The sequence below is a fragment of the Schistocerca cancellata genome, chromosome 3 (genome assembly GCF_023864275.1).
Source record: "Schistocerca cancellata isolate TAMUIC-IGC-003103 chromosome 3, iqSchCanc2.1, whole genome shotgun sequence".
NCBI lineage: Eukaryota > Metazoa > Arthropoda > Insecta > Orthoptera > Acrididae > Schistocerca > Schistocerca cancellata.
This window is the reverse complement of record NC_064628.1, coordinates 651,355,221-651,380,856: the sequence shown is the minus strand read 5'-3', so window position 1 is coordinate 651,380,856 and position 25,636 is coordinate 651,355,221. Positions and strand designations below refer to the sequence as shown.

The 25,636-nt window shown below is 37.6% G+C and overlaps 1 protein-coding gene across 1 annotated transcript in view; it reads right to left on the bottom strand.

The window, feature by feature from the left end:
* LOC126175608 (uncharacterized) overlaps positions 1 to 25,636 on the bottom strand; it is a 331,979-nt gene that overhangs the window by 18,226 nt on the left and 288,117 nt on the right. Inside the window, exons 6-10 of the mRNA XM_049922489.1 lie at positions 21,703 to 22,059; positions 13,452 to 13,843; positions 9,402 to 9,571; positions 9,151 to 9,318; positions 3,784 to 3,987 (exon numbers count right to left, since the gene is read on the bottom strand). Of these exons, the coding sequence (XP_049778446.1) occupies positions 3,784 to 3,987; positions 9,151 to 9,318; positions 9,402 to 9,571; positions 13,452 to 13,843; positions 21,703 to 22,059 (1,291 nt within the window). The remainder of the gene's footprint in view (positions 1 to 3,783; positions 3,988 to 9,150; positions 9,319 to 9,401; positions 9,572 to 13,451; positions 13,844 to 21,702; positions 22,060 to 25,636) is intronic.

Genomic DNA, 25,636 nt, shown 5'->3' with positions numbered 1-25,636 from the left:
GAACTTGCTCTTCAATACATTCTCTCATACTGCTGCCCTCATGGATTTATCCTCCATTACCTTAGCCCTTCCTGTTCCTATATTAGGTTTGATATAAATTTATCATATTATTGACTTAATTATTTTCCTCCCTCCCCTGTACATGGTCTTTAATTTTTCTTTCTATTACTGAACTACATTTTTTACCACTTTCATTTTCTATTCTTCCTTTAATCCACCTTCAGTTTTCACCCCATCCCTTCTGTCATCTCTGAGCTGAAGCTGGCACAATGCTTACTAACATATTTGACCTACTGTTCTCTCTGGCCCTTTCTTTTCCATTTTATCCCCCTTGTACCTCATAACATGTGAGCTGCTCATAGATTAGGGACTGAGTGGTGTATCCTCCCTCCTTTCCAGTTTTTCCTGATGAATTCCACATTCATCCATAAAGAAGGAGCCTATTGTTCCAAAATTCACTACCATAACATGTTTCTCCATAAGTCTGGAAACTGTGTTCCTATTAGTCATGTATCAAGGCACATTTTATGTTGTAACATCTATTGTGAATATCATTTACAGAAACTATGACTAACTAAATTGCAATGATTTTGAAATATTTGCTGATAGAAGATGCCTTATGATATGATTTGATGTTATGTCTCCTGTCCCTCTCCTCCATTAGCTCAATACTCAAAAACACAGAATATACTGGCAAACATAATTGAACTAGTAATTATTGTATGGTTCATTCACTACATTTTACTACACAAATTTCCTTTTTATACATAATGAAGAAAATAAAACTGTTTTCTGTCTCTAAGTATTTTATTATTTCACTTTATATTCATGTGATGCAGCATCTACATCTATGTCTACATGGATACTCTGCAAATCACACTAAAGTGTCTGGCAGAGGGTTCATCGAACAGCAGAATGCATAATTATGTTATTTACAATGGACGAGTGCAGTGCTCTATTTTAAGTTTCTCTATCAGCAGTAGTGTCAGCTGCATGTCCTGAAGGTAAGTATTGGCCAGCCTTTCTGCCTTTTGATGATTTTGATTATTTTAGCTATTGTCCACTCTATTTTCCCACTGCATACTAGGGATTGGGCTGGATGGGTGTGGATAGGTTATTTTGAGACCCACTTTGCCTGGTGCTTTAACCAAAATCTGTCCAGCCTGGGTGACCCTGATGGCGGCTATGCTACTTCTGATGTAGCCTTTGACCTTCACTGAAGTACGTGAACCTTTTGGCCCATATTGACAGTGCGTTGTAAGGCAGTGTCTCCTGGCAGCCAAAATGAATTTGGAAACAGTCTCCTCAAGGGAGAACAAAGAGAGGATGGCCACCTAGAACATGGAAGGAAAGGGTCTAGGAGGCAATAATGGCCAGAGGCCTGCTGGAAAGAGATAGGCTGAATAGCAACAGGTGGAAATTATGTAACAAAAAGCGTGACAGCTGTAAATAACATTCACAATACAATAGCCATGATCTTGGTGATTCACTTTCTGTTATTACGAAGCATGTTTTTAAAGTAAGTACCATTTTGAAATTCTGCAGCTGGTGCTGCATTGTGGTCAGCAATTGGCACATGCATTTTGCATGTTTACATCTGTTTGTGAGTCTTGGAAACATCTCCTTCGATTGAGAATCCTGCCAACTGTGAAATACGCGTTGTGCTGTGATTCATCTTTCTTAGTAGTAAAGGCATGAAAGTGACTGAAATTGATCATCAGATCAATGAAGTTTATGGAGAACACAGTATGAGTGATGGATAATAGCTCTTAAAGATGGCTGCACAAATGTGCATGATGAGAACGAAATGGGGAAATGGGCGACTTTCAGTCATTACTGACACTTTGGTGCAGGAAGTTTATGAAATATTGAGAGAGAACAGATGATTTATGATTTTGATGTTACGTGATGAGTTTCCTCAAGTGTCAAGAAGTGTATTTTATGCAGCTTTTACACAAAGTTTAAATTATCTAAAGTTATGCAGACACTGGGTACCGAAAATGCTGACAGATGCACAAAGGCAAATGTTTAGCCAGTTGTTTAACTTTCCTAGAGCCTTATAGTGAGGAAGATAATGAGTTTTTAAGCCAAACAGCCACATGTGGCAAAACATAAGTGGGTTACATAAGATCTGAATCAAAGCAGGAATCCATGGAATGGTGACATTCAACATCATCCAAGAAAGTAAAGTTCTGCACACAGTTTCTGCCTGAAAAATCATGCATATTGTGTTTTGGGGCAAGAAAGGGGTGTTACTTGTGGTTTTTTTGCTTTGTGGTAACACCGTAAATTCTACATTTTATTGTGAGACCTTCAAAAAACTTCATTGTGCAATCCAAAATAAAAAGTGTGGCTGGCTGAGGAAGGGATTTATTTTGCTTCATGACAATGTCCCTATACACGCAGCAAATAGAACTCGAGAGCTGAGGGGATTATTTGACTGCAAAAAACTTTATCACCCTCTGCACAGTCCCGACCTAGCATCCAGTGATTACCACGTGTTCCTGGTTTGAAGAAGCCCCTGGATGATCAGAGCCATGATGACAATGAAGATATCAAAATGACCATGCTGCAATTGGTTGTCTAATCAGGCAGTAGATTTCTATGAGATTGGTATTCAGCAGCTGGTTGTATGATATGATAAGTACCTTAATATTGGTGGGAACAATGCAGAAAGGTGGATTAAAGTACAGGCTTTCATATAAAAACAAAATTGCTATGAAAGGCCTACTTCTTTTATTTTTGTTTTAAAACAGTACTTACTGAAAAAAAACACACCTCTTGCCATCATATCTGTACAATGAATATACAGCCCAAAGCACAATTTTTTTTTACTTACATAAGGCAGCAGTCTTCCTGTAAGTATAATGAATGTACACGTATCACACAATCTCCACGACTAAGCATGTGTTCCTAATGCTCTGTAGTCAACTTTCATTTGGCAGGGACTGAACTTCCTGATATGTACAAGACAAATATTCAATGGACTTACCACATCATAACTACCATACTTAAAAAATAGTTCTTTTTTAGTTTTTTACAAAAACTTTATTTGTTAAAAGTCTAGTTTTTCTTGTGCAGTCTCGTTTCCACACGTATTAAAATAGTTTGTTTTCTATCTACAGACTAAGATGTTCAATTATTATTACATATACCTACAACAACAGAAACATGGTAATACAATTCTTGTGACATTAAGAATAAAAATATTGACTTTACTAATAGCTAATGAGGTACATAATATCAGTCTATAGTAACTGTCTTTTTTAATGAAGAAACAACTCATTAAACAACTCTGCAGTTCATTCTTTCTTACTGGAGTTTATGATATACTGAGAGGGGAAAAGTGTGTGTGTGTGTGTGTGTGTGTGTGGGAGAGGGAGAGGGAGAGAGAGGGAGGGAGAGAGAGAGAGAGAGAGAGAGAGAGAGAGAGAGAGAGAGAGATTATTTCTAGGTGACACTGATAAAATTGTGACAGTAGTTCAGTATTGTGGTAGAATTAAGTAATGAAAAAGGTGCCTGAGAGGTTTGTTTTATGAAGGAAGTGAAGAGAGATTTTGGCATTGATGTAATAGACACAAAAATTCTTAAAGCATAACAAATCTACAATTAATGGAATATTTAATATGAATGGTTACAAAACATTCTATCTAAATAACAGGTACTTTTGACTGTGACTTGAGTCACATTAATTCCTTCTCAAATGATCTGCATAATTTTGTTAGCGAAGTAGAACTGTTATAAGTAAGGTAGCCAGGCACGAGCAAAGCAAGGTTCCAGTACCTTGCGTGACACCTGAACTGCGAGGCCCAGTAGTACCCTTGGCTGGACAGCATGCCTTCAGACAGCAGTAATACACTGAGAAATACACAGTAGCAATTACTGCAGCTACCACAGCACCCACACGATACACTGTCAGCAGAGACAACACTTCTGCATCAGCGTGAGCACTTAGTAATGCTGCAACTAGTGCCCCCAAGCATCGACCTATTGAAAACAGAAAGTATAAACAAATTATTAACTTAAAGGTACCAGAAGAAAAGATAAATTTAAAACACATTTTACAATCCACTAATGAATTATTTGCCATGCTAAAACATGAAGTAAAGAGAAATTCTAGAATTATTTCTGAAAATTTGTTTTATATAGTATTTTGGCCAGTTTGGTGATACTTCTTATCTTGTACAAGTCCTTTCTTCTCTGTACACATACTACACTACTCGCAATAAATAATAGTTTTGCGTATTTCAAACTTTGTCTCCCCTTATAGTTTTCTACCCTTCTGCTTTGTTAACTTTCTTGGATGCCTTTGCATGTATCACTAATTCCATCCACTCTACATTTTATACTTCGACTGCCTATTTGATTTGTCTTTTACATTCTTCTGTAGAATCACATTCAAATGCATTCAGCTTCTTCTCTGGTTCACTCTGTGCCCATGTCTCACTACCATACAATATTTTCTCCTCAACTTACACTTAAGAACTTTCTCAAAATTTGTTCACGTGTCTGATGACAGTAAACTTCTTTTGGTGGAGGAAAGTTTTTCTGACATTGACCTCATCTTTGTAATATCTCCTTTTCATTGGCCATTTTGTTCAATATTAGTTCCCAGATATCAGTAGCCTGTAGCAGGCTTTAAAAGAAAAAACATGTATCTGTGTTATGAATAATCTCAGTGTTCCTTACATCACTGGATATTCAATATTAAAAAATTATCAGTACCGTTACTTGCTAAAAATATTAATAAGTTAATTCACATTCACTGAATGAAAATAGCTGAAGAAATGCACATACAATGTATGATGTGTGTATACTCTGTTATTCATTAGTACCTCTGGGGTTTGAGAAGACAGCTGTGCAAAAACTACAAGACATAAAGAAATACACATATATAAGTGGTCAGAGGATCTCTCCAAGTTTTCAGCTCATATTACATGTGCTCAAAAAGACATCATTTGTGATGCAGCAAATGTCAATTGCAGTTATTTCAGATTGAGTGGCAGTGAAAACAGGAATAGAGGATCTTTGACATAACTCCATAAGAAGAAATCACACGGGGTTAAGTCAGGTGACCATGGGGACCACTGGAAAACAGTTGAGTCATGATACAAAGCATGTCCAATCCAACATTGAGGCAATTTGGCACTGAGGTAATCATGAACATTTTCAAGTGTTGTGGAGCACTGTATTGTTGCAAAATGAAGTCTCCATTTTCTTGTTGAAATGAGATGTGTGTATGTGTCTAGGACCTCCCACTGTGTAGACCAGTCACCTGGTGGAAGCCTTTTTTGTTGATGCTGCTTTGGCAACTTGCATGTTGAACTTTCTTGCTGCAGTTGTGGCGTAAGCAGTTTTCTGCATAAAGAAAAATGGTTCATAAACTTTTTAAGAGGACATGGCACAATAAATGTTAACTTCAGGTGAATCATGAATGAGTTCCACAATTTAGAGAGGATATTCTATGTTACAAACATGCACATTAAGATGATTCACTTTTACAGGTACATGAAATTCCACTTCATCACTGAAAACCAGCTTTCGTACAGAACTATCTTCCTGTAGTAGTCACAGAAAGTAATTGCAAAAGTCAGAATGACACTAACTGTCCAGAATAGTCAGCACATGTAACATCTGCAGCTGGCATGGTTTTACACACCAGTGTTTGCGTACAATGCCCAGACAGTTGAATGCATTATCCGTAGTTCTTTGTTCGCACATGTCATATTTCTTCAGGCTCCCAATGAATGATTCCCACACGCCCTCCACCTTCTCAGCGGATGGTTCCATCTGGCCTGTTTTCTGCACACCACATAAGCAACCAATTTCGTGGAATGTGCTGAATCACCCATGGATTGTTTTGTCTATTGCAGCTAATATCTGGTATGAGACTACGACTGAACCATCACAAAAGTCTCACATTTAATGAATTCAAGGGCACAAAAGGCATACGTCCCTTCATTTTATGCCATGTTCTGACATTGCTGGTCTCTAGTGATGCAACTACACCATGGTGCATATTATGAATTAAAACTTGAAGAGATGCTCTACGCCTTGATATCTGTCATTTTCTGTATGTCTTGTAGTTTTTGCACAGATGCCTTCTGAAACCCCAGAAATATACTGGAATAACCCTGAACTTAGTTCTAGAGCTGAGTTGAAACATTCCACATTATACTGAGATACTGAAAACATAATACATAGAACACAATATCCTCCCAACTAATAAAAAATACAAGATGATTATACAACGGCTATTCAGAAAGTAGGGAACGTTTTGGTACTTTAAAAAAAAAAAAAAAAAAAAAAAAAAAAAAAAAAAAAAAAAAATCATTTTGTTATATATATCTGAAAGAGCACTGACATACTACTTTTCCACACAGTCACCAAACACATTGAGGCACTTATCATAGCAGTGGACAAGCTTAGAAAGACCTTCATCATAAAATTCTGCCACCTGAGACTTCAGCTAGTGAGTCACACCCACCTGGAGTTCCATGTCATTATCAAAGTGCTGCATTGCAAGCCAGTTCTTAATCTTGGGAAACAAGTGGAAGTCGCTTGGTTCAAGATCAGGGCTGTAGGGCAGATGAGGGAAAATTTCCCATTTGAATGAATTAAGGAGTTCTTTAGTGTGGTTTGCCATTGAGGTCGGGCATTGTTGTGCAAAAACTAAATTTTGGACGTTAGCTTTCCTCAGCGTTTGTTTTGAACTACTCTTCTAAGGCTGTGCAAGGCGAAAGCTCTGTTACTGTGAAGCGATGATTTTCACGAATTATTTCTTCAGCTTTAGCGAAAAGATTGTCAGTCACAATGCTTGGGCGTCCACTCTTCTCTTCATCATGAATGATGGTTCAGTCATTTTTAAACTGAATGCACCATTTCTAGACAGAATGTTCACTCATACATTGTTGCCGAATACTTTGCACAGTTCACGATAATTTTCTATAGATTTTAGGTTTTTTGCCAACAAAAACCATATCACTGACCGCACCTCACAACTGGTGGGATTTTCGATTGCAGCGCACATTTCAAATTCGATTATCGAAGAAACTAGATGGGCAGAGATGTTCTCGCTATCACAGATGGATGTCGACTAAGCTGCCGAGCATGCACATACCAAAATATATGCAATCGGCGCGCGCCTAGCGACGTCAGACGGTAACGTTCCCTACTCTATGAATAGCCCTCATAATTAAACTTTTACTCCTTGAGAGGGGTCCCATGAAAAGCAAGTGATTGCAGGACAATAAAACTTTGTGGAAACATATGTAAGGACATGCAGAAGAGAAATAATGATAAGCGATTGAGAGACACTCATTTTATTTTCCACATGAGAGGGCAATATCTGTTAATTGTGTACTACATTTAGATTCCAGGTTACCAACATTGCTCAAACATTGCTCAATGTGATAACCACCCACATCCATGGCAGCCTGGAAGTATACCATTTCAGTTTTTGCAGCATTTTTTGAATGGTGGACCATGGAATGTTCAACCTGTCATGACAGCTCATGCACTACTTGAATACCGTACATTGCATGCAGTATTCTCAGCCATGGCAACAGTAACTTCAACAATTTGTGGTGCAGTTGGCTGTCTGCCTCTCCCAGGAACAATTCCCAAATTGACAGTTAATTCAAACTTCTGAATCATGTTCAACCCTGTTGTGGAAAGAAGACCTTCCCACATTTCTTGAATACCTTTATACTTGTGAAGAGCAGCGGTGTTATTGCTGTTGTTGTGATAAAACAGCTTTACGAGTAAAGCCCAGCTCACATTGCCTAGACCTATGTTGAATGTCAGACACTGTAATGCACACTGATACTTGTGTTTCAGCTCTATGTAACTATACCACTAATGTTACCTAATGGCAAGTTATGACACTAACACTACTAACAATGCAGATCCTGCATTGCAGAATCTGAACATCATTCCTATAAAGTGGGGTACACATATAGCAGCAAATAGTTTCCCCTCTACACTGGTGCAAGTAGTGAAAGTTTAGTTTCAACGTCGTCGTATTTCATGACAACTCTTTAACTGAAAGTCCAACACATCCACTGTTTGTGATGGTTAAATTTACTCTAGTATGAGGCACTTGGATCTCAATGGGGATTTAACTTTTGCATTAAAAGTTTTACTTTATCACAGTAAGGAAAAAATGACTCACTACTGTGTTGTGGAAACTTATCTGAAACAATATTTTACATTCCAGATATCAGTAATTAATTTGATAATTATGAACCTCCTGTACTTAGCCCATAAAAAGATATTTTGAAAATTCAGCTCTAAGATGATGCAGATATCCTTTCAACATATCACTCATCATTCCCACAGCAGAGAAAATATTAAAAGTCATGGTCAGTTAATTTCAGATGATATCAACAGTGAAAATTAAAACACAAAATGAAAAAGCACCAAAAATCCTGTGTAGAACTGTTAAATAAGAGAAGGGTAAGTTTTACAGGCATTTCCATTAATCATTAACACCTTCAAAGATTGGTGTCATTTTGAAGAGTCTAAAGCAAGTATATAAAACTGTGTGACAGAAATGAATATCAGGTAGTATCCAACAAATGTTTTGTTTCAGTACAACTGGACTAGATATTGAAAAATAAGACACATGATACCAATGCAGTATGACACGAAATATTTCATTCTCCATAGGGTTATCTAAGTAATTCAGATCAGCCTCCTCCCACAAAAAAGGGTTTGAATCTTCTCTTGTTATTTATGTTTTCTGTACGCTCAGCTAAATTTGACCCACTGGGTATATGAGCAAACACTCCAGTTAAAGGTGGTAATTCTATTCAGCTAACATCTCTTTCACCAACACGGTGATTCCTTAGCTTCCTGGGTACGTGAACTGAAAGATCACAGACAACATCTCTGAATTTACTGAATAACATAAACTTGTAAGTGCCATTTATGAAGTCTGTATAAAACTTACAGCTAATGAATTCCTATGTGAACCAACATAAAACAACTGAGCTATACAACTGTCAGAGTATGCAGTAAATAAAAGTGCATGAGAAAATGGAATTCAATATCTTCTAGTTCAAAAACTTGTAAAAAAAATCTTGAAATCGTGATATTTGTGATTATTATACACCTGTTTTTTGTAAAAGGTAAAATAAAAGTACACACCTAAACAGAAATGGAAGATGACTGCCATTCCCTGAGCAGTTGCAGTGAGATGCCGAGGAGCAAGGTGACGGGTATACAGGATCGCTGTCACCCACATGAGGCTCAACGTGAAAACTTCCATTATTTCACAAGGCAGAGACCACCATGCATTTGAGAGATATGAAAACACTGAAAATAAAAATTTATTTTACACATGTTCAAACTGTAAACAAAAATGTTTAATTTCAGAATACTGAATACAATTTGATTACCTGTAAATCTTATGATGTAGAAAATAAAAGCAATGATGAGTAAATTGGTATGACCACAGTATTCCACTACATGCTCAGCATTCCACAAAAATGGAATGGCACAGAGTGCTCCAACTGTCACTGTCAGTCCTATAATTAGTTGGTTATGGTCTTCTAGCTCCATCAAATGCCTAAAATTAAGAGCATTTAATTAGCACTAGCAAAGATATTTTCTATAAATTTCCATGAAAATGGTAATTATCAATTTGAAATATAAACAATTAAGTATTAACTAGATTATTATGAAGCCTCTTTCATTTGTGTAAAACTATTCAACTATTAATGCACCATGAAATTAAAAAGATAAACCACATATGTGAATAAAACACAACCACTAAATTATTATCTGTTGCAAGTAATAAAGATTGCAATTTATTGCAGAATTGTGAAATTTCAGAATTATTTGGAAGCTACGGCAAGGAACAGCATTTGAAAAAACAAAAAATTGAATACATAGTCATCTAGCATTAAAGTGTCTAACTTGGTTTAGATAAAGTTGGCTGACAATAATAACGGAATTCAACAAATGGAAGTTAAACACAGAAAATGGAATTATTAAGGTCTCTATCAAGCCTCAATTGAACAAGACTAATACCTTGTGGAGTACAAGTAAGTTGTGCCTGTATGTCACAAAAACATGTACTGAGCCTATACAGTATGTTTGAGAAGGAAGCAGACACGCTGGAAGCATAGTAATGACTTTTTTGAAGAAAGACATCATTACATTTCTTTCTCAATAGTCTCTGGGATATATTTGATCCGCCTGGATAACCGTGTGTGTTAAAGCACCAATTCCAGGATGGGAAGCTGTGCCAGCCAGCCTGGATGTGGTTTTTCTGTGATTTCGCACATCCAACTAATGAAGTGACTGGGGACTGGTACCTGCCTCAGTACATGACACACACACACACACACACACACACACACACACACACACACACCTCTCTCTCTCTCTCTCTCTCTCTCTCTCTCTCTCTCCATTCACAAGGGGGAGGGGGGTTTTGTGTGTGTGTGTGTGTGTGTGTGTGTGTGTGTGTGTGTGTGTGTGTGTGAGAGAGAGAGAGAGAGAGAGAGAGAGAGAGAGGGAGGGAGGGAGGGGGGGGGGAGAGAACAGTTAACATAATATAGTTGTACAGATATGTGTATTTGTGGGTGGATGTGTACTCTAGTTGAAAGAGGACTCATCTGAAAGTCAGCAAAGTTTTCAGTCTTGTTTATGTGTCTTGTCATGCACTGAGTGCCTCTACTATTTGGTAAGATGTTCTTTATATTCTACCACAACTTTCCATTACCAAGCTTGGCAGAGATATTTGTAAGCTACAGTAGTCATAAATATTGTCCAGTAAGAAACACATGGAGCTGAAGAATGCATAACTGTGATTTTAAAACAGATTTTGACAACTCATATGCTACATTGGTAAATATAGGACAGTAATGGAATATGTAGCAGCGAAGTGGAAATAGATGGGACTAGAAAAATAACGGTCTTTAACTTGGGATTCAAAAATGGACAGATGTCCATCAATAGTTTTAATATGTGTTGTAGTCAAATTAGAGTGTTTTGATGGAAACCATAGTACTTAACAGGCACCAGAAAAGTAACCAATGCTCATCTTTCATGAAAATTATTTACACCATAGCCCTATAAGTAAACTGCATCACACTAGATTCTACAGATTTGATAGAGCATCAAATGGTGTGACAAATCACTTTGCACATTGTTACTGTCTGATGGACATCCAAACACAAGCATTACTTACTGGAATGCCTACAGCAAAAAATTAAAATATGATCTATGTAGAACAATGTTTATATGACTCATAGGCAGATTGTGTACATGACTTTCCCCCATTAAGTTAGCTGAGTGTGGCAGCAGGAAGGGGATCCATCACTAACATTAAAAAAAATAAAAGAAAATCCTGTGACTGCAAGACATCACTAGGAAGAAGAAGAACAAGAACAAAGAGAGGAAGAAGAGGAAGAAGAAGAAGAATAAGAAGAGAAAGAACAGTCCTGAAGAGGAAAGTATGAAACAAACAGATATGGTTTACAAAATAACAGTACAGTAAACAATTTACTTTAAATATTGCAAGTTTGTATGTCCAATATGAATGAACAAATGTACAAATTAAGCTATTTCATGTCTTCATGTGATAAAGAATAATTATTATTCAACCCCTTACATTCCTCTGATTGCAAAAGGATCCACATGATAATATGCCACATAATAATATGCCAGGACTGAAATTCATTCTACAGTTTCTGTAAATGGCTTAAGAACAACACAAGGGAGCAAGTAGATAAAACATTTAGTCATAAAGGAAATTTTTAACATTGTGAAATAGTCCTGCTCATCTATAATACACTGCCTCGGGGAAAAACTGCTTAATTTGTTATGAAACTATTTGTGATGGTGTATTAGTGAGTAACTATCTTGACCTTGTCTTTATTCTGTGACAACTTCCATCAAAATTATTCAGCTCAGTGGCAATGGATGAGGATTCACTACAGGTGTGATCTTGTGCTCCTCCAGAACGCATAAATGGCTGAACTCCTGTACAATCTTAAAGAAAATGACATAGCAAAATGTCTTGAGCAGTGGAATGAACAAATAGATGAAAGCAGACATGGTTGGAGATGAACAGATCTTACTTTCAAATAACATATTTTGTAAATGCACAAATTTACTTAGAATTAGACCTCATATACAACATTCTCTCACTGAATGCAAGAACACATCAATAGTAAACCACTAATATACTGCAACTGAGTTGACCTATTTTTATCAAATTTCTCACAACACATACAGTTCAAGGTCGTGAAACAGTCACATTCTAATACACCAAGACAAATAGTGCCTCCTTACTGATGTGATTAGTGTTATTTCTTCTGTGTGACTGCAGTATTCAATCACAAATAATATTAGTGCTTTGTTATGAAACTATTTGTGATGGTGTATTAGTGAGTAACTATCTTGACCTTGTCTTTATTCTGTGACAAGTTCCATCAAAATTATTCAGCTCAGTGGCAATGGACGACGACTTCACTACAGATGTGATCTTGTGTTCCTCCAGAACGTATAAATGGCTGAATTCCTGTACAACCTTACAGAAAATTACATATTGAAATGCTTTGAGCTTCGAAATACTTCGAAGAGACACACAGACTCATGGTTTGACTAGGTTTATCTGCATATCCAACACATATTCTTATCTAGTTATTACAATATCTGTCATCAACTTACTCATAACTAGAACAGAGGAAGCTTCATCTCTTAATATATTTTGGTGGTGTAAACATTGTCCCCTCACATTTCAAGTCATGTATACAATAATTTTTAAGTAGCTGCATCAGTATACACATAATTACACTCTGTATGAAAGTACACTTCCTATGTAGCTGTATTGGAACATATCTCTTCACATCAAGCCCAATTCCCCAATTGTTTTGATCAAAACAGAAGTGTGTACTGGCTCTGTGTTATTTTGTGTTTCACTTGATATAGTTATTTTCTATTTTTGTAGATTGAATTATTTATGTTTTAGCTTATAGTTTCAGGAAATAAAAACATGAAATGAATTTTCAGTATCTGATTTAACCTCCTGACCCAGCACAATGAATAAATATCATGTCTTCTTTGTTAAGCACATTAATCTGCAGCATTTTATAATGTATCTTCCCTTTTATACACTGTGTAAGAAAACACTATGCCAATTTTAAAACCAATCTGTAAGGAAAAATTATCTAAATATGGGTACTGTAGTTTAAAGTAAGCAATGTACTAGTGCAATCTTAGTGGTTTAGATTTTCTTAAAAAATTAAAAGTTGGTCAGTTCAGGTATCTTTCTTAAACTTCTTTTATATAAGACATGATTAAATACACTACTTTTTATGAAACTTGTATAAGTTTAAAATATGTTATTGCCACAAGAAGCTGTTCCATGTGTAGATCTTAACTGTAAAATACGCAATATGTACTTCATGTATTCAACTGTTACTATATTATCTTACCATGGCAAGTAGGAGTCCAGAGCACCCCAGAGACCTCCCATGAGCAGCAAGATAACAGAAAGGACAGCCAGCTCTCCACCATGTTTTTTGAGGCCTCCAAGAGGATGCACATGAGCCCACCATTCTGGCCTGGAGAAGGGTAATGATCTTCCTGCCATTGCAACGACAGCAAAAATAGCCATCATTATAGCAAAAGCAATAAATGGCACAGGATATGCTGTGAGATCGAGCAGCCAAGTTATCACTCCAACAATTGGGGCACAGAGTGCAGCACCAATTCCTCCCCATGTGAATTCACGACCAATGCCACCTTTGTCTCTTGTAGCAATTACAAGAGCTGCATCTAAAAGTGCTAGTCCAGCTGTTGGAAATATGTCTGCAACAGATCGTATCTGAAAAAAGGGAAAAAAAGAACTATTGGGAGAACAGAATCAGTAAAAAACATTTATCGTTATCTTATTATATAAAATCTACGTTTCTGTTTTTAGTTTTGGTGGTGTAGTGTCTAACTTCAAACGAGTTTCAGGAGTAAAAGGATCATTATAAAAGCCTTCTTTGATCTTGAAAGCTTTGTTGAAACCGCTAATGAAAAATTATAACAAAAACAAGTACAGTGTTCTATTACCTATGTAGCTGCCAAGTTCAGAAAGTTGTCTAAAGGCAGCGACAAGTTAAAACAGACAAAACTGGATAAGAAAAATGACTTATTAAAAATAACCAGTGGATCCCTCTCATCTTGGAGCCTGTGTGACTTGCCCTTTTCTTTTGCCTTCCGAACCAATTTCTCTCTCCTCCACAAGGGAGGAATTATTAGTTCCAAAAGCTAGGACAGTGTGTGTACTTCTATACTATTATATGTCTGTTAGCACAACTGCATGTAGAAATAAATTCTCAGTTGTTGCATTACTTCATTTTCTTGGTGAAATGTTAAATTTACTGTTGACGACCTGTCGTAAGTCCATTATTGAAATGCAATACTCATTTAGATATGTGGCCTGGAACTTTATTTTACTTTATGTGCAAGTAGCCACTCCCCTCTCCTTTATACAAACATCAAAAATAGTTTTGCACCACCCCGGTTCTCAGAACTCCTGAAGATAGACATTGACTACGGATATTGTATCACAAACACAGTCCTTTGACTGTTCAGAGATATCTCTGAACGCGCCAAAAATGTAAACAACCATGCACGACCAGTGCCTATTAAGCAGAGGGGCCCCAACAGCCAATCAGTTCCAGTCATTCCACCAGGAAGGAGGTACAAGGCTCGTGTTGTCTGTAGTTCAACCATGCCTAGATGATCAATACCGTGGTTTGATCATGTCCACATTGTTACTTTGTACCAGGAAGGGCTCTCCACAAGGGAAGTGCCCAGGCATCTCGGAGTGAACCAAAGTGATGTTGTTCCAACATGGAGGAGTTACAGAGAGACAGGAACTGTCGATGACATGCTTCACTCAGGCCGCCCCAGGGCTACTACTGAAGTGGATGACAGTACCTATGGATTATGGCTCAGAGGAACCCTGACAGCAATGCCACCATGTTGAATAATGCTTTTTGTGCAGCCACAGGACATCATGTTACGACTCAAACTGTACGAAGTAGGCTGCAAGATGCGTAACTTCACTCCCGATGTCCATGACGACGTCCATCTTTGCAGCCACGACACCATGCAGCGCAGTACAGATGGGCCCAACAACATGCCAAATGCACTGGTCAGGATTGGCATCACGTTCTCTTCACCGATAAGTGTCGCATATGCCTTCAAGCAGACAATCGTCGGAAATGTGTTTGGAGGCAACCCGGTCAGGCTAAATGCCTTAGACACACTTTCCAGTGAGTGCAGCAAGGTGGAGGTTCCCTGCTGTTTTGGGGTGGCATTATGAGGGGCTGACGTACACCACTGGTGGTTACGGAAGGCACCGTAATGGCTTTATGATACGTGAATGCCATCCTACAACCAATAGTGCAACCATACCAGCAGCATATTAGTGAGGCATTCATGTTCGTGGATGACAATTTGCGACCCCATCATGCACATCTTGTGAATGACTTCCTTCAGGATAACAACATTGCTCAACTAGAGTGACCAGCATGTTCTCCAGACATGAACCCTGTCGAGGATGCCTGGGATAGATTGAAAAGGGCTGTTTATGGACTATGTGACCCACCAACCACTCTGAGGGATCTACGCTGAATTGCCATTGAGGAATGGGACAATCTGGATTGACAGTGCCCTGATGAAGTTGTGGATGGTATGCCACTATGAATACAGGCATGCACCAATGCAAGAGGACATGCTACTAGGTATTAGAGGTACCGTTGTGTACAGCAATCTGGACCACCACCTCTGAAGATCTTGCTGTATGGTGGTACAACATGCAATGTATGGCTTTCATGAGCAATAAAAAGGACTGAAATGATGTTTAAGTTGATCTCTATTCCAATTTTCTGTACCTTTTTTTGATGTATGTATTATGCCAGTTGTACACTAGCTTTTAACGATCTACTTGCATCTGATCAGTCTCTGTGACTTCCAAATAATATTCTATCACATGGAGCATATCTGTAGAAATATCTTCAGATGTTTCAATATCCTGTAGTGATATAAGGAGCTCATATTTCTTATTTAAGAAGCATCTTATGTTTTAATGAAAAAATACAAATATATTGAAATTGTTATGCTTTGTGCTGTCTAAGTTGCCCTTTTTTCCCTCCACTGACCTGTGCAACTGTCTAGCTTTAAGGCAGCTCTGTCTCTCTGAAATATTTAAACTAAAAAATAATTACACGCATCATCTAAATATCTTCTTGGAAATAAGAATAATCTCTATCTTTTTTCTTTTACTTGGACCATCTCATTGGCGCAGTGGTCCACAATAGACTGCTGTTATAGGTGGAATAAGTTGTTTTGCATAATATTATTGATTAAACAGGCATCCTATCAGGCCATATGGCATTTCCTCTATTTAATGATGTTAAGCTATGTTGCTGCTGAGTCATATTTTCATGTTCAGTATGTTTTGCACTGCATAATTTTATTCCTTGGCAGTAAGCCTTTAACTTCATAATAAAGATGTACTTATTTTTTGCTGTGCCCCATATGTGTCATTTCACAGACAGATACTTAGTAAACATTTAATTTCACCAAAGACTCAGTTGCTCATCCAAGCTAAAGTGCACAGGCAAAGGTATATGATAAAGGAAGCCTCATACCTGAAGCTTTTCAGAAGAATGGAAAATGATGACCCCAGGAGAAAGTGAAACTGAATTAGGCATTTGAATATGATGCAAATGTGAAGACCTTGCAGATCTTGTGTGCAGTTACATAACTCAGACAGCAGCTGAGTGAGATAAAGTAGAAAGGTAAGAACTGAAAACACCGCATCAGGTCCCAGTGTTATTACTTTATTGCTAACTAGTACTGTTACTCAAAAGGCAGCTTCTTCAGAGCAAAAATCATACTGGTAACCAACAGCTCTTTGCAAATACACAGCTACAGTGCACTGAACTGACATAAACTCACATAGAAATGCACTGTAGCTGTCTACATAATGTGGCATGCTGCCAGCTGGCATGATTTAGGTTCCAAAGATGCTGCCTTTGGAATAATTAAACTGGTTACCAATAAACTAATAACACTGTGACCTGAAACACTGTTTTTTATTCTTATTGGTTTATCAGTTCCTATTGTTCCTGCAGCTCATGTCTGCATTTGAAAGTGCCAAAATTCTTTCAAAAAATCACTGAGTGAAATATGCAATTATTAAAATGCAAACAATATGAAATCAGGAATGAATTCAATTTTTCTTCCATAGGAAACACATCAGATTTTTATGTAGCAAAATTATTATGATGGATCTTCTTGCAGGTTAAGGCTACCACATTATCTTCCATGTGCACATGACAACAGTTAAATGCACTATTAAGGAGAATAAACAGTTCATGTGAGGCTTAATGACAATCACAGTCCACATTAAACTTACAAATATAAACAATATTATGAAAAGCCCCCTCCCCCCCCCCCCCCCCCCCCGCCCCACACACACGTGTAAATGCAGCTCAACTGGCTGTCGTGTGTGTGTGTGTGAGAGAGATTCTGATGAAGGCCTTTTTGGCTAAAAGCTTACTTGTTTGACAATCTTTTTGTTATGCCTATCTGCGACCCAGCATCTACACTACATGGTGAGTAGTAATCTATTCTTTTCATAATATTGGCATTATTCCACCATGGATTTTACAAATAAGAACAATATTTTCACTTTAACAGTTGCCAGTCCTTCCATGTCAAACACACCACATCATAATACTCTGACACCATCCACACATTACCCAGAGGTGCTTTTAGTTGCCTTCCTAAACTATGCAACATCATAGTCAAACACTTTAATATTCCCACATCAGCGCAAACACTCCAAGGTTCCAACAACTAAACCAACTGCTGCCTACTCCAGTCCCACCAGTGGCCAAACATACAACATTAAAGACATGGGCCACATGTGAAACTGCTCACGTAATTTGCCAACTGATGTATCTTTATTGCACAGCTTCTACAAGGAGGTGATCAATACCACACTGACAGAATTCATGAACTGACACAGATGAACTACATACCTTAGAGACACTGAATACCCTGTTACTGGCATGCTCTTTGCCAAGGCACAAGATCTTGAGAGCTTGCTACATTATATGGTCAATCTGAGCCTCTCATGTCTACATTTACGTGACTACACTCAAATCCACACTTAAGTGCTTGGCAGAAGTTCATTGCAACACTTTTAGACTATTTCTCTACCATTCCACACTGATATCTTTCTGTGTGAGCTATGATTTCTCTTATTTTATTACGATGGTCATTTATACCAATGTAGTCAGCCATCACAAATTATTTTTGCATTCAGAGAAGAAAGTTAGTGATTCAGATTTTGTGAAAACATCTTGCCATAATGAAGTACACTTTTGTTTTAATGATTGCCACTCCAGCTTGCACATGATAATATAAAATAAGCTGCCCTTCTTAGAACTTTTCTGATGTCCTGGTAAGGCTCCCAAACCCAATAGCAATACTCCAGAAGACGATGGACAAATGTAATGAAGGAAGTCTCTTTAGCAGATTTGTTGCATCTTCTGAATGTTCTGCCAATAAAATACAGTCTTCTATTCCACTTCCCCCACAACATTTGTTGTGTGATGATTCCAAGTTATGTTGTTTATAACTATAATACCTAGGTATTTAGTTGAACCGACAGCCTTTGAATTTGTGTGATTTATCATGTAACCAAAATTTAATGGATTTCTTTTAGTACTCATGTGGATGACCTCACTCTCTTTAATTGTTTAGAGTCAAGTGCCACTTTTTGCGCCATACAGATACCTTGTCTAAATTATTTTGTAATTGATTTGGACTTCTGGTATCTTTACTAGATAGGAAACAACGGCATCACCTGCAAACAATCTAAGAGGCTTATAGGGAAGCAGCCTACTCACACCTTATAAAATTCACATCAGTCTTTCCATTGTGTGCCAGCCAGTCCTCTGTAACTAGCTCTGACATCATAAATGTTGCGCAATACTTTAAAAATCAAGTAAATAACCTGAAATGTTTCTAGCATGTCAGGAGTAATACTAAATCAATATGTGTTGAATATCAGTTCAATAACTTTAACCATTTTCGAAATTTGGATGTTTTTCTGTAAAAATCATTGGCGCAACAGAAAAGAGCTAAAAACTTAAAAATTTATATTTAGATTCCTTTTGCATAATAATTTAGTAGAAACAGTATTCTGGATCCTACAAATTAAAATTTTAATTGAAATTCATAATTTTCTGGTTTTTGTCTTAGAAATTAAGGAAGCAAGATAGATTAAGTAGGCGAATAAATAAAGCTAGGATGTTTAAATTTCAGCAGAAGGGAGATCCGCTATAATCATAAAAATGTGAGAAGTTTCAACAGAATAACTATAAAACTATAGCTATAGCATATCTCCAAAGAGCAAGTTCAGAGCTCGTCTACTGCGTGTAGTGTAATTAAATTAATTCTCTCACCCAAAATATTTGACTTAGCCACATCAGACTTTTATTATGATTACTTACCTGTGTGTTGATAGCACAATTAAATTGAAACCTTCATTGGCCATTAGCAAAGGAAGCAATGATTTATTCGATAACTTAAAGTGGTGCATTACTAACCCAGCGGCTAGTCGGGAGAGCAGATTTGATCAGGCATTCCCTTAGCCATCCGCACCGCGGCTTTATATGTAAGAATGCTGTGTGAGAAGAGGAAGGCCCCAGTTCTCTCCAGACGCTGATTAGCGCACCACCTGTTCCGGGAGTTGCGTCGCGTCGGTATCGTTGATATAAACAGCCTCGGATGCAGTAATAAGTTACTCTGGATACGCGTAACCATGAAATCGTTTTCGAGTGAAGTATTAATTTTGGGATGACGTTAATGATCTATCTTTAGTTTGCGTATGTGGTATTTTCACATGCCGCCGCAGGACAGACATTCTACCATTATTTAGCGTGGCGTTTGATGAACATTATCATCAAATTATGGCGAGCATTCACTTAAACATTTAATTTGAACAGTTATAGTGGCATCAGCGCATTAGACTCTGAACAGCTCTCGTAGTTGGATTGTGTGGATTCTTTTTGGTCTGTGACTTTCAGAATATAGTGAACATTTTAGAGAGAATGGTTTTTGATTATGAATCCCAGACAATCTCCTAATTCCTCAGAGCTTTAAGCTGTAGCTATAAATGTATTTCTTAGATGAAGTGGGCACTAGGAATTCTAATTCCAGGCTTCACGTTTTGCTAATCACTTTCTGGTTGCCAATATTGTAATTAGAGAGCCAGTGTTGAGAACGGCAAACAGCATAAATACAAAACATTTATTCTATTATTCCACCCGCCACCTCACAGGCTGTTCAGATTGTTTACTAAATCACTTATATAGGTAATGGACAGCAGAGGGCCACTAACACTTCCTTGTCAAACACCAGATATCACTTCCTGGTACAAGCTTCCCTTTGTGTCAGAGACGGAAACATTCTCTCTGATAAATTCTCACATCTCTTATCCTACCACTCTCTTGCTGACTCATGCTAGCCCCTTTTCCTTCTTCCATTGGTATTAGTTGCAATTTTTCTCCCCTTTAGGTCTCTTTCCCTTTTTATTCTATTTGTTACTCTATTTTATTGATGGTTTTTCTTCTATCCCTTCTTTCTATCATGTAGATCATGTCAAGTGTGCAGCAGATTTTGAGGTCAACTGGTCATAACTGTGAAACAAGAAGAAAATTACCGGATGAAGATTACGGCAAAAGTATCTACAGTTAGAAAAGGAGATATTAAATAAAAGTGCAAATTGCCCAGAAAAATTATTATATTGGCAACAGAAGAATTCTGTAGAAAGGATGATTTATTAGAGATAGACAGATTTGCTACAGAAGAATGAAAATGTTAATATAATAAGAGTATATTAAGAAGAAAGGAAGGGCATGTGCAGCGGAAAATGAGAAGCACTGTGGAAATGATAAAAAGAAGAAAACTGGAATGACAGTTGTGACAAAGGGAGAAAGATAATGTTTCCAATTACTCCTTGAATTATATTCTAAGGAATATTTAGATGAGCTTTTGCCTTGAAGAAACATAACTTCCTCTTAAAAATCAATTAAAGAATGATTAGACTATGACGGACAGGAATATAGGATTCCAGATTCAGATGGGCATAATGGAGGCAATCTGCATTGTCTTTCTATGACTAATCAGTATTGTAATTTAGTTACTTTTTTGCCTATATCACTAAATTACTGTATATACAGACTTAGATAAAAAAAATATTTTTGGTATGCCCTGTCTGAGAAATGGAACAGAAGTAGACCTGCTATCTGTTTGGGCAAGCCGGCCGGTGTGGCCGAGCTGTTCTAGGCGCTACAGTCTGGAACCGCGCGACCGCTACGGTCGCAGGTTCGAATCCTGCCTCGGGCATGGATGGGTGTGATGTCCTTAGGTTAGTTGGGTTTAAGTAGTTCTCAGTTCTAGGGGACTGATGACCTCAGAAGTTAAGTCCCATAGTGCTCAGAGCCATTTGAACCATTTTGTTTGGGCAAATTAACAAAGTATCCAACAACAACAATAAGTAATGGAATAATAAATAGCGCAAACAATAAAGTGTGGACTTCACATTTATTGTCATAGCTACACTATGTTCGGAACACCGATGTCTTTACAGTTTTGATTACTACTCACCACAAGGTACAGCCAGAATGTAAGGACAGGATCACCTATTGAACGTTCACACAGCTTCTCTGGCTCAGGAAACAAGTTATATGGCTGCTGCAATCCACAGCGGACTCGACAATTAGGGCCATCATTCACTCGACAGGAAACACTTTGACCTAGCTGGTACTGACACCAGCGCCCCTCTGTCTCAGCAGCAGATAAAAGGCTGGTATTCAGACCAATTCCACCACCAAACTCTGTGTATACATGGCACATCTGTGTTCCATCATCTGCTTGTAGGCACAGATGAGGCAGTTCTTTTTTTGACTCAGATCTTGCTTGTCGACGTCTTCTGCTGCCATCATCTGAGGGATTTGCTGGTACCTGCAGAAGAAAGATGTAATTAACTAATTTCCAGTAATCCTAGAAAGCAGAGTCAGAGAAGTATACAGATTAAGAAATAGTTGTCCAAATAACTGCTAATTTCTAACAGTTGTCAGATTACTGTTGTTGGAAAATGACATGTTAGAACTATGCCTAGACTTAGACTCAAACATAAATTTGTGTGTTTTCTTCATTGATATGCCTGAGTCTATCCAATCTCAACCCCAGTTCATCACATCACTCCTACTCCTTCCCCCACCACTCACTAATGTTGCATATAAATATATTTCCTGACTTCCTTCCTTTCTTGTGCCCTTTAACCAGCTGTTGCCAGATCAAGCTTCATTTAGTACTTCTCCAATTTCGTGGAGAACCAACCATGCTTGGAAGGAAGATAAGGGTTTAAAGTTCTGTTGTCAGTTAGGCCATCAGAGATGGAGCACATGCTCAGACTGTTAGCTTTTTTAAGTGTGGGGAAGGAAATCAACCTTGCCCATTCTGACAAACCATTTCAGCATTTACATGGAACAAATTTAGGGAAATCATAGGAAACCTACAGCAGGACGACTGGATGTGGATCTGAACTGTTACTCTCCCAATGTAAGTCCAGTGTGCTACTCACTGTGCCACCTTGCTCAATGACCATACCTGCAATAGTATTACGATGAGGTCGCCACTGTCAATGGCAATTTAAACTTACATCTGGTGGTTTGGACATTGTTTTAATAATTAAAACAAAACTTGCTGCTGATATTGCAATGATACCAGTGGCATCCCACGTGTGGGGCTCAACTACTGTTTCATGTCAGACAAGTAGCATTGTGACAGTAGCTGTTGGAGCTAGCTACTAACTCACAGTAAGGTGTCAATATCACATACAAGAACTGAAGTAAAACTTTTTTTGGGTGGGTGGGTGGGTGGGTGGGTGGGGGGGGGGGGAGGGTTGGAGTAATTATTGCATTGATGTTGGAAACATATCACACATGTTGTATTGGAAAAAATGTATTTAAAACAACAGACACAGTCTATCTCTATACCAAGGAAATATAATTTGAGTGATATGATGCCAGGAACAGCTTCACATTGAAGTTATTTAGGATTTCCTTTAATAAAATAATGTGTTCACTTCCTATCCAGAAGGCAATTATTAGAAGTGAAGGCAATCATAACCACATAGGGTTATTTATATTAATAGGACTGTGAGGAAAGGTATCTGCTGGATTGGTGAACGTAATACCTGTATAATGCAGTATAATAAAGTGAAGACTGCTCCATGTCAGCAAACAGCTGTGGTAGGGATCACCACAGTCACACCGACTATACTACTGTGAGTGTTTGCTAATAGAACATTTGTATTAATGGGCAAAAGATGGCCATTGTGGTATTAACACACATTCAGGGATAACATAAAAAAATAAAGAACTGGCAAAGAAATAAGAAGGGGGAGTGTTAGTCGCAACAAAAAAGGAAAGAAAGTAAAAAAAAAATTGGAATGGAAGAGGGGATCCAAGTAAAAAAAATTTTTTAAAAAATGTGAATCTAAGAGGAAGAAGAAGCCAAAGGCTTGGGAGGAGCATTGAAATTGTATAAATTGTATATGTGACTTAAAGAAATCTTAAGTTTTAGGATGACTCAAAGGGAGCATATCCAGGTCACAGATAAAAGCCTGAAACTTAGCAAAAAAGTTTGTCATTTGATGAGTTGTGGATTCTTGACAGGTGACCAGATGAGGACTGACATACGAATACTTCTTAATGTTAGGTGTTTAAATACAAGTTAGGATCAGTACCATGCAGCTGCATGTTCTGAAGAAGAATGCTCTTGTAAGCAGATCTATCACAAGCTCTTACTTAAGATGCTGGTTTAGGCTCAGACCATGGTCTAGAACTCACTCCACTCATGTATAGGAATTAAATTTCATTCAATATGCAACAAGTAGCATTTATTATTTTTATAGATGGTACAGGTTCTATCTTTCAGCAGACAACAGTAATATTAGAAGAGGTAATCATTCATTTAGTTAAAAAAATTTTTAAAAAACATGCATAACATCAAAGGGTACATCACCAACAATAAATTTTGTCACAGACATGAGTTGATTACTAAGGTAAAATCTTCAAACTTCTTCAACATACTGATTGTAATATAAATTGGATAAAACACACTACCAAGTTGTTAAACTACACATTGTCTCATTTCAAATTTGAGACACACACACCAGACAGAATTACTTACACCCCATATTGAGAGGGATCTATCTGTTGTGGGGATGAGAAGAGACAAAGATGAAAAAGTAGGTATCCAAGCGAGTAAATAAATGAAAAGTGCTATGCCAGCTTCATTTCAGACATGATAAAAGGGGCAGAGTAAGAACAGTAAAGGATTTTCTTTGATTCTCAGTCTATCCTACCATCTCTGAGTATCATCATGCTTAGGTAAAAAAGACTCCATGCCTGTGACACTACACGAAGGGACACAGACATGACAGATTGTGTTCAGCAATCCTTTCTGTGATGAGGCAAAGTTTACCATACATACTACAGCCTAACTTCAAGCAACACTTATGAACTGCCAATGTACTTTAATGTCTTGTGTTTCTATGTTGTTGTTTTTTATGGTTGTATTGCATTTCTTTTGTTTAAATTAGATATAACTCAATATTTATATTTTAGATCTATGCATGAAGCATACATCAACATCTTAGCAAAATGATCTGGCAGAGAAACTAAGAAAATTCTGGTCCTATGCAAGATTGCTAAGTGGGTATAAGACTTCCATTCAGTCCCTTGTTGACCAGTCTGGTGTGACAGTTGAAGAGACCAAAACAAAACCTGAAGTTGTAAATTTCACATTCAAGGAATCATTTAAACAGGAGGATAGTACAAACATACTGTCATTTGACCATTGGACAGACTCCCGTAAGAATGACATTGTAATAAGCATACCTGGTGTAGAGAAACAACTGAAAAATCTGAAAGCAAATAAATCACCAGAGCCAGATGGAATCCCAATTCAGTTTCACTAAGACTACTCTACCACATTGGTCCCTTACGTAGCATGGACTTACTGTGAATCTCTTGCCAAGCACAAAGTCCCAAATGACTGGAAAAAAAGTACAGGTGACTCCAGTATATAATAAGGATAAAAGAACAGACCTGCAAAATTACAGACTAGTAGCCTTAACTTTGGTTTGCTGCAGAATCTTTAAACATATTATCAGTTTGAAAAAAAAAAAAAAAAGGTTCTTCAGATTGAGAAGCTTATGTCCATGAATCAGCATGGTTTTAGAAACTCAGCTTTGGTTTTAGAAACTCAGGTTGCCCTTTCCTCACATGATAGACTGTGGACTATAGATGGAGGGCAATGGGCAGATGGCATATTTCTAGATTTCTGGAAGATGTTTGACACAGTGCTTCATTGCAGGCTGTTAACGAAGGTACGTGTGTATGGAATAATAAGTTCACAGATATGTGAGTGGCTTGAAGACTTCTTAACTAATAGAAGCCAGGATGTCATCCTTGACAGCAAGTGACACCAGAGACAAGGGTATCATCATGAGTGTGCCAGGACCGTTGTT